Source organism: Marmota monax, unplaced genomic scaffold (assembly GCF_021218885.2).
Source record: "Marmota monax isolate L192 unplaced genomic scaffold, Marmota_monax_Labrador192_F-V1.1 WCK01_AAM20220418_F8-fsc00047, whole genome shotgun sequence".
NCBI lineage: Eukaryota > Metazoa > Chordata > Mammalia > Rodentia > Sciuridae > Marmota > Marmota monax.
The window spans coordinates 1,912,084-1,926,142 of record NW_026692072.1 but is presented as its reverse complement, the minus strand read 5'-3'; the positions used below and the strand labels follow the sequence as shown (position 1 = coordinate 1,926,142).

At 32.7% G+C, this 14,059-nt stretch overlaps 1 protein-coding gene across 2 annotated transcripts in view; it reads right to left on the bottom strand.

Annotated features, from left to right (window-relative positions):
• The window catches only part of Pdhx (pyruvate dehydrogenase complex component X), a 66,904-nt gene that overhangs the window by 17,550 nt on the left and 35,295 nt on the right, over window positions 1-14,059 (bottom strand). For both annotated transcript variants that reach the window (XM_058583215.1, XM_046455954.2), the window contains exons 5-8: window positions 13,817-13,915; window positions 8,621-8,795; window positions 6,673-6,820; window positions 454-512 (exon numbers count right to left, since the gene is read on the bottom strand). In XM_058583215.1, coding sequence (XP_058439198.1) covers window positions 454-512; window positions 6,673-6,820; window positions 8,621-8,795; window positions 13,817-13,915 — 481 coding nt within the window. The remainder of the gene's footprint in view (window positions 1-453; window positions 513-6,672; window positions 6,821-8,620; window positions 8,796-13,816; window positions 13,916-14,059) is intronic.

Genomic DNA, 14,059 nt, shown 5'->3' with positions numbered 1-14,059 from the left:
GTTCAATTAGTATTTGTTTTTTGATACTTGGGATTTAACCCAGGACCCTTTAACCACTGAGCCATATTTATTTTATTTTTATTTTGAGATAGGGTATCACTAAGTTTTTTAGGGCCTTGCTAAATTGCTGAGCCTGGCCTCGAACTTGTGATCCTCCTGCCTCAGCCTCCCAAGTAGCTGGGATTATAGGTGTGCACCACCATACCCGGTTCTTCAATTAGTATTTGTTGATTAAATGGTCTTTAAACTGCTAATATTAGTTTGTGAGCCCCTTTGATTTTCAATTTCTTCATCTGTAAAACAAGGGAGTGAGATTAAATTATAGGATATTTCTAGCAATAAAATCATAAAATTTTTATTAAAAATGAGTTTTATTCTTTTTTTTTTTTTATAAAAATCTCAAGACATGAGACTATTTTAGAAGCCAAAATTATTTTGGGGTTTGTCACTTACTTTAAGAGTAACAGCTGCTGCCTTGATGATAAAGTCATTTACTGACACTTTAATGTCATCTGAAAGAAAAATAAACATTAAAATTAGTATTCACATTAAAACTTCTACCACTGACCTTTACAATGTCAAACTTGTAAATTATGAACTGCTCTGACAAACAATGATAAAAAATATCATAGATGTTTATTTTCTGGTTTAGTTAATAAATTTCCCCTAATGAGAAAAACTTATGTTTATATGATTCCTAGATAAAGAATAAATGTAAAAGCTCACTTCTAGGGACTGAGGGTGTATCTTAGAGATAGATCAATATAGGCCTAGCATGCTCAAAACCTTTGATTCAATTCCCAGCACCCCCTCCCCCCAGGCCACACACACATATAACATCATTTCTGGATCTTTATTACAATTTTTAAAAAGTACTTGGATATTATGCACGAGAAGTTTAAGGATATATAACAACTATAATTAGAAAGAAAGGAACCAACTCCCATATCTCTAAAAAGACAAACGTTCTCTCTGTGTTGTTTGTAACCAGGAAGTTTACAAGATGATTCTTTTTTTTTCCTTTCTCTTCAAATGTCCTTATTCTGTGCATGCTTTGTAATATATTAACTATATAGAAGAGCAGTATATGTAAATGCTTTAGATAAACAATTATATGTATTTATAGGGTATGTTGAAAAATTACTTTTTACTAATGGGGGTAAAAAGAATTTAGGATGGCCACAATATTAAACAAGAGCTTCTTTTAAACTCAACACGACAGGATATGGCAAATGCCAAAGATGAAGCAATGTTGGCACAGGTCCTAGTGCAATGAATAAAATGAGGTTCTCTGTCTAGATTTATGGTGAATCCATTTGAATTTATTTCCTCCCAGTATACATAATGATTTTAAGATAAAGCTGGGGTCCCCTCCCTTTCCACAGAACTGATCAGAGCTAAAGTATTTGCTTTATACCTCTGCTTTTGCAATGGTATGAAGGTGTTGGAAAATATAAACCACACCCAATTCTTTCTTGCAAGAGATTCTAGAAAAAAATCTAGTCAATGGTATGTGGCAAGACACACATATCCTCTTAATATAGTATCATGGAATTTTATATGAACAATCGTTCTTTTTGGAAGTATGCTGGAGATTTTAGAAAGAGATTAACTGCCAGGAACTGAAATACTGACAAACTGTCATAGTAAATGTTGGCTCCACGAGAGTATAGCTCATCTAATTCAGATACCCAGAAACATACGAACATTCTGGTTTGTTTGTTTATAACCCCTCTAGGAGTAGAAATATAAATAAATTTTCAGTGTTCAGAGACTTTTAATAGTAACACCACACAAAAGATTTGGCCTGAAAAATTCAAAATACATGCACATGTTTTACGAGTTCATTCCACTTCCTTGCACACCTCTCCCAGTCTCTTTCTCACTTCACCTACTCTCTGTAAGCATAGAGTGAAACTCTATAGCCACCTAGCTGCTGCTGACTCCCAAATCTACTGGCTAAGCCCACAGTTCTCACCTGGAGTTCTGTCCTCACCATATTCCAACACTTACTTGTAAGCATTCTTGAGTTGATCAATTTCTTCACTTTGAAACACTTTCACTTACTACTTCCTGTGTCACCATTCTCTCATGGGTTTCTTCACTGTCTACTCACTCAGTCCCTCCTTTTAATGTTGGCATCACCCAAACAGAAACTTTTGGTTTCATGGTTTTGATACCATTTATATGATGCTGAATCCTCCAAATACTATTTCTATCCTAAGCTATTTGCATCTTCAGACTTGTACATCTAATGTCTCATGTGCTATTTCTACCTACATGGCTAACAGGCATCTGAATTCTAACATGTACAAAGGAGATTCTCCTCAAGTTCTTCTGTTTTTAACTTGTTGTTATTATAGAAATTTTGAACACTAATGACACTTACTGAATAGGAAACAGTTTGTAATGATGTACTAATAATGAAAAACAAATGTTTTCGTTGGCATATTGTTGTTAAAAAAGTAAAACAACGAACAAACTTTACAGATATTATAACCTTATATGAGAAAGAGGAATACAGATAATGTGGGTTCTCTGAAGACTCATGAGAAAATCCTTAATTTATCAAACTATGTAAAGATACTAAGTTAATCCGTACCTCCATTGAAATATTACTGCTTCTTGACTCAGGAAGAAAACAGGAAAATAATTTATGACTAAGAAAGTATGATTGGAGATATGAGGACTGCTTCCATAGTTAATTTTTTTGTTTTGTTTTGTTTTAATTGGTTACACATGACAGTACAATGATCTTGACATATCATACATTTGAATCAGATGGGATATAATTTCTCATTTTTCCAAGTGTACAGGTTGCAGAATTACATTGGTCAGATAGTCACGTATATACCCACAGCTTTTTCAAAAGGTATCCCTTTCTATCGAATGGCCTTCTGTTTGGTTCCTTAACCTTTAAACAGCAGTCAGTCTGTCTTCATATGAAATGCTGAAAGTCTGAATACAAACTGACTTATCTTATCACTCCTGCTTTTAGTCACAGTGTAGAAAGCTGCAAGAAAGTCATTCCCACCCTAACAGGGTGGAGAAAAAAGCAGGATAAATTACAAAACCCTAACTTTTCTGAGCCCTTTTTTTGGTCAACTTTTATAGACTAAACATAGCAGAGAAAAGAATCTGAATTTCAAGTTACATAAATAAAAATTATCCAAACCGAAGCATCTAACATGTTCAGATAATCCAGTCTAACACTATAACTTGAATCTCAAAGAGAAAACACACAAAGTAGAAGATACAGTTAATAATTCTGGAAATTTTCCAAAATTAGGGTTAAAGACAATAAACAAGAAGCCAAGAAAAATCCAAACAGGATAAATATAATCAAGTGGGGGAGAAATCCTAGGTATTTAATAGTCAAATAGCTAATAGAGAAAATCTTAAAGAAAACAAGAAGGGGTAAAAGCATACACCGGGGAACAAAGATTAATAATAGCAGCAGACATTTTGCAAGCCAGAGGACAGTGGATGATATCTTTAAAAGTTTTGAAACAAAAGACCCTTAACTCAAAAGTTTACACCTAGCAAAATTACGTTTCAAAAATTAAGGTGACATATCCACCAGGATATTCTTTTTTAATCTAAAAAATTACAAAATAACAAGCGTTGGTATGGATGGGAAGAAATTAGAACCCTCACACACACTGTTGACAGGAATGCAAAATGGTGAACCATACCTGGGCAACCAGGTTCTTCTGCAATTCTGCTACTGGGGACATTTCCAAAAGATTTAAAAGTAGGAATTCAGAGATATATGTGCATTCATGGCAGCCCCATTCACAACAACAAAAGGTAGAAAAACAATCCATGTATTTACCAACAGATGAGTGGATGAACAAAATATACTGTGTACACACAATGACTTAAAAAGGAAGGAAATTTGGATCTGTGCCAGTTCAAAATGAACCTTGAAAACATTACATTAAGTAAAATGATAAGCCAGTAAAACACCAAGTACTTTATGATTCCACTTCATGTGAGGTGCTTACAGTAATCAAATTCAGAAAGCAGGACCAGGCACAGCCACACCTATAATCTCAGCAGCTCCTGAGGCTGAGGCAGGAGGATTGTGAGTTCAAAAACCAGCCTCAGCAAAAGCGAGGTGCTAAGCGACTCAATGAGACCCTGTCTCTAAATAAAATACAAAATAGGGCTGGGGATATGACTCAGAGGTTAAGCATTACTGGGTCCAATCCTTGGTACCAAAAAAAAAAAAAAATCAGAAAGTACAATGGTGGTTGTCAGGGGTTAGGAGAAGAGAGGAATGGGGAGTTAGTGTTTAATATGAATGTACCTAATACCACTGAAATAACATTTAAACATGAAACAATCTAAAGAAAATTCTTTATAGAGAGGAAGAATGATAGCAGACAGCACTTTAGAGTTACACAAAGAAATGAAGACTGTCAGAAATGGAAAAACTATGCATATACAAAGAGACACCCCCCCCCCATTTTAAAACTCTTTTTTAAAGAGTTGATTTGCTATGGAAAAAAATCAATAAACATGTATCCTATGCTGGCACCACACAAAGAAACAAAGGATGACAATAACAGCACAAAATATAGGACAGAAAAAATGTAAGTAAATGGTTGTAAGGCTCTTATACATAAAATATTGTGATAAAAGTTGAAGGCAGACTGGGATAAGTTAAAGAATTAGATTATAAATTCTAAGGGAGCCATTTCAAAGAGAGGAAATGGGGGCGGGAATAAAATAGAAATAAAATACAATCATAAAAAAAAGGGACTCTAAAAGGAGATAAGAGGTGAAAAAAGGAAGAAGAGATAGAACTAAAAGTCAAAAGAACAAAATGGTAGATTTAAATCCAACCATTACATCAAATGTGAATGGTCTAAACACCTTAATTATAATAGAGATTGCAAAATTGCATAAAAAATGCAAGAACCAACCATATACTATCGCAAGAAACCTATTTAAATATAAGGACACAGATTAAAAGGTTATTCTATAAAAATACAAATCAAAGTATTCTTGAGTGGCTAGTAAAAGTAGAAGTCAATGAAATTAAAATCACAGAAACAACTGAGAAAGTTAATAAAATCAAAGAAAACTGATAAACCTCTATCTGACAAAGGCAAGAGAAGACTCAAATTACTAACATTGAAAACAAGTTATCACTTCAGATTATAGAGGTGTTATAATAAGATGTTATCATGAACAACTTTATGCCAATAAATTTGCTAACTCATATAAATGATAAAAATACAATCCCTAAAACACATATAATATAAAACGCTGAAAACAAAATCTCTGTATCTGGTTTTAAAAATTGAATTTGTAGTTAAAAGCTCTATCCAGAAAAAGATCCCAGGCCTAGACAGCTTCACAGCTTCTGCCCAACAATTAAAAAATACAAATCCTACCAAAACTCTTCCAGAAAATGAAGGAGGAGGAAACATTCCCCAACCTATCTAATAAATCTGATAACCCAGAAAAATAATCGCAAGGAAAGACAACTGCAAGCCAGTATTTCTCATAGGCAAGATTCTCAAGAAAATTTTAGAAAATGAAATCAAACGAATATGAGTAAGTTAATGACTGAATGGTTTCATATGTGGACTATCAATTCATTCCATGTGTGAAGTTCAGTCAACAATAACATCAGGGAAAAAGAAAGATTACATCAAAAGATGCACAGAAAACATCTAACAACATTCAACGTCTCTGGAAACGAGGAATAGGAATTTCCTCAATCTGATAAAAGAGCATCTACAAAACTTACTTTTAATGTTAAAGACTAAATGCTTTCCCCCACATCAAGAATTTCTGCTTTTACTACTTATATTCATTATTGCACCAAAAACCTCAACCACTGCAATAAGAAAACAAAACAAAAGGAAAAAGTTTGGAAAGAGAACTAAAACCATCACGCTAAAAATCATTGTCTCTAGGCAACTTCGTTATTAGTTGATTTTTTGGGAGGAGCATTACGAATTTAATAACCTAAAAAAGCATTTTGAAGAAATATAAAATTAAAATTTGTGAAAAAAGAATGACAGATATATTTACAATCAAAAATATTCTTTAAATCAGTTTTTAATTTTAATTTTAAGCTTGCTAAAAATGTTCTGCTCAGATGTCATTATCAAAAAGTATTCAAAATAAAAACAACCATCTAGCTTAAGCAAGTCATGCATGTGTCCTTACAAAAACATTAACCTATGTGTAAGTGAAAGCGTATTAAAAAATTAAGTCAATTTTTACAAACAAAACAAAACAAAAAACCCAACAACATACCCAACCCACCAAACCATAACACTATTTACAGGGCTAGAATGCGGCACAGAGCTGGACTCAACAACTGCATGCCAAATGAATGCACCTTATTGAAGTATCAAAACAGATTCTGTAATAAGCAACACAGAACAGAAATCCTTATTCTGCACAAAGGTAACACATCCGTGATTTATTCATAATAATGTAATATGTAATAAGCTATGGAAATAATTTATTACACATAAGGAAACATAATCAATTCTTTTCTCTAGTACTAAAATATACCTAGAGTGCAATTAGATTATGAAACTGAATTTAAAAGTTACATAAATGTGAATTTTAAAAATAAAGGATTCCATGATGATTAGGTTAGCACATGTATTTATTGCATTAAGTAAATTCAACTTAACTAACCTTTGACCAGATCTTGTCTAACTTTTAAAACTGCTCCAAGGTCACAATCAGCAGTAGCATATGCATGAGGTACAGTACTTTTAGATTCAGTTAACCTCTTGGCAATAACTCTTCGTATATTGCTAGCAGGAATTTCAGTGAATGTGCCCTGAAAACAAAAACAAATAAACAAAACCACAGGAATTTGTCCATTAAACCATAAGTAGAATAGAAAAATATAAAATGACTTTCCATCTGAAATCCAGTCTGTGACCCAATTAATGATACTGATCAAAGATTAATATAGAACTGGGAATGTAGCTCAGTTGATCGAGTGCCTGCACTGCATGCACAAGGCCATGGGTTCAATCCCCAGCACCACACACACACCCACACACACACACACACAGATAAATATAGGAAAAGTACTATTAATAACTCTTTGTATAAAGGAAAGGGGAATGTAATAAATCTAGAAGTTTTAGGCTTTAGTATACAACTTTAGGAAAAAGTTGTAAAATTCAAGTCTCAGTTGTAAATAGGATATCTTATGTTACTATGTTTAAGATAATTCAAAAACACATATCAAATGATTAATTCCCCACAGGTGCATGTGATGAGTAAATCTATACATATATATCAGATATTATACATGCATACTCTATACACACACACACATACACATACATATAGAAACATGTATGTGGATTGTAAGCAGCTTTTGTTACAAATTTCATTTAATAAAACTCAAAGCAGCCAATAAAACAACAATCCAACTACAGGAAATTCTTATAAAAAATGGCATAGAAAAGAAAAAGATAATCCAATATAATGGATAGTCTCTCAAATTATTTCTGTTTTGATTTGCAATTTGAAACAAAACCATGAGTATCTTATTCCTAGGAATTAAAAATATAAAGTATGAATAAGATAATAAAATCTTTCTATAACTTTACTATAACTTTTCCATTCTGTTCTTGAACCTCACACAAATGAATGATGGACTTCAAATTACATCTAATCCCTTCCTTTTCCCTTCACTCCATTCCAGGACAGAACTACAATCACCTTAGGATAATATAATGCAACCAAAAACACAGCTGATTTCTTTTTTTTATATATCATCTCTTATAAAATTAAACATCTATGTTAGCAAAGCATTTGACCAAGTAGAATAAAAGCTCTCTACATTATGTAAGTATCTGAAAGACTTATCTTTTTCATGTGAACAATCTGCTTTAAAAAAAAAAAAACTGGATTTAACTATGAACAAAGTTTTGCATATGCAGTCATGAATCATCAATGTACATTAAAAAATCTGTCTCATAAACTTGTACTGTTTTCATCTCTTTTCAAAAATTATAATGAAATGTATTTCTCCATAAGTAAGAACAGTACAGGTATTTATTCTTTTTATTTTTTTAAGTGCCTATTCAATTTTTAATCTAATTGTCCTGCATTTCTTTGACAGCAAGAGAAGGAATACAGAAAGGAAAAATCTGAAAACAAAACATATAGCTGTTCAACTGCATGTATCTGAGAAGGCAAGTATGATTAGTTATATGATTCAGTCTGCACAGTTTTTCATAGTGAGTTTATCAATTCTCTAGCCAAGAATTAAAACATATCCATAAAAGGAGCCAGGGTCAGCTACAAATTATTATTACATCCAAGAAAAAAAAAGAAAAGACATAGAGTATCATGATTGTAGAGCATACGTATGGTACTAAGGTTGTGGAACTTACAAATTTAAGCTGAATCATAGTTCTAAAGTTCTACATAGAAGTCGGCACAAATTCAGTTTGTGCTAGGAAATCTGCAAGAAAAGCACTGGGAGCATTTTTTTTTTCTTCATAACTTTAAACTATTACTAAAATGGATTGATAAAAATACTCATAAAACATAGCAATTGTCCTAGTTTTCCCTCCCACTTATCTACAAAATGAAAACCTTACTCAGAGTACATTACCACAGCATTGGGTTGTCCAGGAATTGATACTGCTGGGATCATTGGCCGGGGATAAGATGGTCCAGGTGTGGCTTTTGGGGGCAAAGGTGCTATGGGAGTGGTTGGAGGAGCTGGGGCTGGTCTGGATTCAGTAATCTTGCCCGTCTGTTTCAACTGGACCAGGTTGAGAGCATCTCTGGAGATAAGAAGAAATCAGATAACTGTGATTAGCAACAAGATATATAAGACAGTTTTTATAAAATAGAGGCAATATGTGAAAGGAAGTTACAGAAATATAAAGACTAAAATATAATGCAAATCAATTATTTGAGCTAGAAAAGTAAATTCATTTGCTACATATTCTACAGTTTATTATTATTTGTCCAATGGCTACATGTATATTTTCAAAAACCAAATAATAATTAGAATTTTATCAAAGTATCACCTTTAGATATTAATTTTTAAAAATCGAATTAGTCTTTCATTGGAAGGAATCACTTGGTAGATGACCAATTCACTAATTAAAACATGTCCTCATTCTTTATACTTGTGAAATAATTTTTACATAGTGTTCAGAAAATTTCAAGTTATTATATGTGTGGCTAAAATACTTACTAAATCATTATTATTCTAGTGTAAATAATATTGTTTATGGCCAGGAAATCATATTATTTCAAATTTGTTCAATAAGCACAATCTAGTGTAATAAATGTAACACAGCATCATTTAAAACAAAAAATAACTAGTTACAGATTCTGTTTGTATCACTCTGTAATACAAATTTGTTTTTAAAAGGATATAACTAGACTACTGAAAATGCCAAGACCTCAATTCAGTGTGTTAAGTTATAGCATGTAAAAAGTAATGTACAAAACCAATACCTTGTTTGAAAAATTTAATACCTGAATTAAGAAATATTTTTCCAATTTAAGTAAAACTGTTTTCCTTAATATAAAACAACTTCAGTATGACATGAATCTAAAGATTTGAGGGACACCCCTAACACACACCGGAACATTTGGCAGGAAAGAGGATCGTTCCATGCTTTACGTTAGATCCAGAAAGGGGTTCATAAACTTATCTTTAAGTGCAGCTAACTTCCTTATTTAAAAAAATTAAAGAACTAACTTTTTAAATGAGAGGTCATATTGACAAGGAAATCTAAATTGGTACATCGTCTTGGATTCCTAAAAATGGGGGTAAAAGTGGAAATATGAGTCTATAATGTGGGAGGTAAGTGCTTGTGTTATTAATCTTATACCAGTCTTGTGGAAAGGTGTTATTAATCCTCATTTACAGATGAGTAGACTCAAAAAGGTTAAACCCTATGTCTATGTCAGTATTTCTTAGGTACTTACAGAATTCTGGATGTTAGGGGATGCAATGCTAAGCAAGATACTTCCCATCAAGGAGCTTTATTCTATAGGGGTAGTCATACAATAATCACATAAATTAGAATGACAGTGATGAATCTAACATAAAGAAAACAAAGCTGAGCAATAAGTTAGAGAGTGATGGACAAGAAGAGGGGTTATTTTAAAACAGAATGATCAGGGAAGATCTGAACAGATAATATTTGTGCTGAATGATGCAAAGGACAAAGACTCAAGAGTTGGGAAAATTACATTTCTAGGCAGAAGGAAGAACAAGTATAAAGGCAGAAAAAATGTGCTTCTTTTACTAACAGAGGAGGGTTAGTAGTGAACAAAGGGTTAGTGGTGAACAAAGTAGAGGATTAAAAGATAAAGGATTAAAAGTCAGAGAGGGAGACAGCTAAGAGCTGCCAGGGCTGAGGTCGAACTAAGGTATGGCCAACTCTAAAGCCTACACATCTCCTACCATTTTTTCAGTATCTATGGATATATAGCACAAGTTAAACATAAACTAGGACAGAGTTTTCTCATAAGAATAGAGAAGCAGAGAAGTTAAGTGTATCTAAGTTCAACAGCAATCCTGGGATTGAATAAAGAAATGGAATCTATCTAATCTAAAGCTATAAGTAGGACTTCCAGGTATTTGCTTTCTTAAAGACAGTCACATGTAGAAGCGAAGTAAAGTTTATATGCTTTTATACAACATATATTTAGAGCAATATGTTTGCTTAAATGTTAAATTAAAACTGACACCTATGATCTTCTCCAAAATGCCATGGGCGACAGGCACTTCCTCAGCAGTTGTAACTAACCGTTGTATCCTACTTACACTTGCAGTAGACAAGGTATGGAAGAAAGACATCCTCACCATTTTTAGAAGGTGTGCTAAGATATTTTGAGGCAGCTTATGCCAAAGCCTGCAAGTTTTCAATCATTTACGATGACCTTTCTGTAGATGAAACCAGGCCAAAATTTTTGCCAAAGCTCACCTTAGGATTAAACTTAAAACACAGGTACTTTTAGTAGCATATAACACCAAAAATCCTCAATAATGCATGAAGAATCCATTTTTCTCCTGAAACTTTTTATAAATTTTGTATTTGGACAACCAAAGGTTGACTTCCATTTTTTTAAAAAAAAATATATATGTATATGTATTTTTTTTAGTTGTTGATGGAACTTTATTTTCTATACAGTGTTAAGAATCAAACTTAGTGCCTCATACATGCTAGGCAAGCGCTCTACCACTGAGCTACAACACCAGCCCAATTGACCTCCTTATGGTTAAGGAACAACTTGGGAAGAGAACTGAATAAAAAAACTGGCAAAAATATTAAAAGGATATTTCTTCAATATTGCTTTCTTAGGCTATTCAGAAGATAAAAGCATTTATGCTCCTCTTAGGAAATATGACGATAATGTTATGATTTTCAATGTAGGTTTAAAAAAAAATTTTAGGATATCTATACAAATTATATATATTAAGTATAGCTAGGAGAAAAAAGAAAAGAAGAAAACTTTATTTCTTTACTCCACTACTGTCACACTGCTGACCTGCTTCCCATAAGGTCAGCTAACCACCAAGTTCAAGGACCTTTTCTTAGATTCGACCCTTATTTTCATCTATATCCCAGAGGTCTCCCAATACAAGAATTTAGCCTTTTAAATAATTTAGCTCCTGATGATCTAAATGACAATTACTGCTTTATTATCTACCAAACCTACCTCTCTAATCCCAACCTATCTTCTTTGATATATCTTTATCCCACTGCTCCTAACTGGAAAGCTTCTAAGTGCTGACAATAAGCTTCAAATAATACTTACTTCACCAAGACAAAAGCTTTCCCAAACCCCTTACTTTCATTTCCAGAGCCAACATTTTCATCATCCACACCAGAATACCAAATCCACTCGTGGATTTGTTGCTGTCCTGGGCTGTGCGCCACATTCAGCCTTTCACAAAGGCTTCTGTACTCTACCCTCATGCTGTCTGCATCAGAGTTTCTTTTAATTCCTCTACCCACATGCAAGCACAATATTCATCATCTCTTACCTGGATTACCTATGAGCCAGCAAATCTCAACTTTCTCTTTACCTCATGTCTTTGCCCAAACTCAACTCACACAAACCTGCAGAACCAATCCTTTTAAAGCCATAATTATTTTGCATTTCACTAAATCTTTCAATGATTAATGAATTAAACATAATCTCTTCATCTAATCCCTTAAAATTATAGGCAAAGCAAGTCTATTTTGTTATGAAGATAGTTGTTTTATTCCATTTTTATGGGCAGATCTACTAAGCATAGATCTAAAGTTAAGATATTAATAGTATTTACTGAATGAAGGTTGATATGGGGAGAAAACCAGGCTTAAATGCTATCAGGATTCTTAATTTTAGTGTTTTATGGCTAAGTGAAACCTTCAAGTCCTTTAACTAAAAATTCCACAATCTAGGATGTTGCCATTCAGTAGGTTCTCAGGAAAGCTGATTTCCAACTCAGTGTATGTAATGGACCCATATACACATTTAGATAACATGAATCAGTAAGATCATAATATAGATAAATGAGAACACTTAAGAAATAAAGCCTTTCTATTTTCAATAAAAGAAACACTCAAAAGTAATCCAATATTCTAATGAATAGTAAACTAGTGAAAATAAGTCAAGTCACCTTGTTCAGCATTTATTTTATAACCTTTACTCTATTTCTACTTACAAAAATTTCGCCCAGAATTATTTATTAATATTAAAGATGGAATGAGCATATTGCTTTAAAACACTAACTCAATTTGAAATGTTTAATGTGACTGCCTAGACAAATGTGGCACATATCCACTACAGTGGTTTTACATTATTAGTTTCATAAACCTACTTGTTTATTCTTTGTCTTCTCAGAATGAGTCCCAACAGAAAAGGGGCCATCTATTTAAATAACTCTTGAAAGACTTACAAATTGAAACAAATGGAAAGACACACCAGTTTCTTGAGAAGATTCATCATCATAAAGATGCCAGCTCTTAATAAATTAATTTAGTACAATTACATAAAAATACCATAGCACCCCCACCCCACATGGAGCTAAAAGAGTTGTTTAAAATTCATGGGGGTGGGGTACTGGGATTGTGTCTCATGGTAAAGTGCTTGCCCAGTATGTGTGAAGCACTGGGTTCGATTCTCAGCATGTATATAAATAAATGAATACAACAAAGCCCATCAACAACTAAAAATATATATAAAAAAATTCACTTGGGAGAATAAAACAAGAACATACCAATAAAACCAGTTTATTGAAAAAGAAGACCAATGGAAAAAATATGATTTCTCTATCAGCTTTTAAGGCATAACTATAAAATCCTTTTAATTGTAAGTATGGTGCTAAAAATGTATGGTACCAACTTACGGAAAAACATCAATGGACTAGAAATGAAAATACAAAAGGAAAAATGCTTTGTAACCAATTAATAAATCTGAAATACATAAAAATCAAATTGTTTAAAAAATGTATTTCCACATTTTACAAGTTAATTGTGATTGGGTGACAGTTTAACACAAACTTGAAACAATATAGTTTTACTGTTCTACACTTAATTTTCTGCATTTATCATTACTTCTAAGAATCTGTTTAGTTGCTAAATTAGAACTGTTTTTCAGTTATGTTGCAATTATTCAGAAAACTATCCTTGTTCAGACCACAATTTAGTGACAAAAGCAATTAAAAGCACAAAAGAACAATGTACCTCCTTTTTAATGTTAACTCATTAAAAAGGCTTTTAAATTCTTTCAGAAAAAAAAAAGAAAAGATAAATAATGGACTTGATTATTATAGAAAGCACACACATACTCTTTAGTGAATATCCCCCGAGGGCCAGTAGCTGTACCCTGGCTAGCATTCAGTGCATGTTTCTCCAGAATATTTCGAGCAGCTGGACTTAAACGGAACCTAAGAAGACAATATGAAGATTAATTGAACTAATTAAGACTTATATTGTTTCAAATACATCTAAATGTCAACAGCTTTGCTGATAATTAGAAAAACAAAATCTTATACTAAAACTAAAATGACTCCCGTAGATGGACTTAGTCA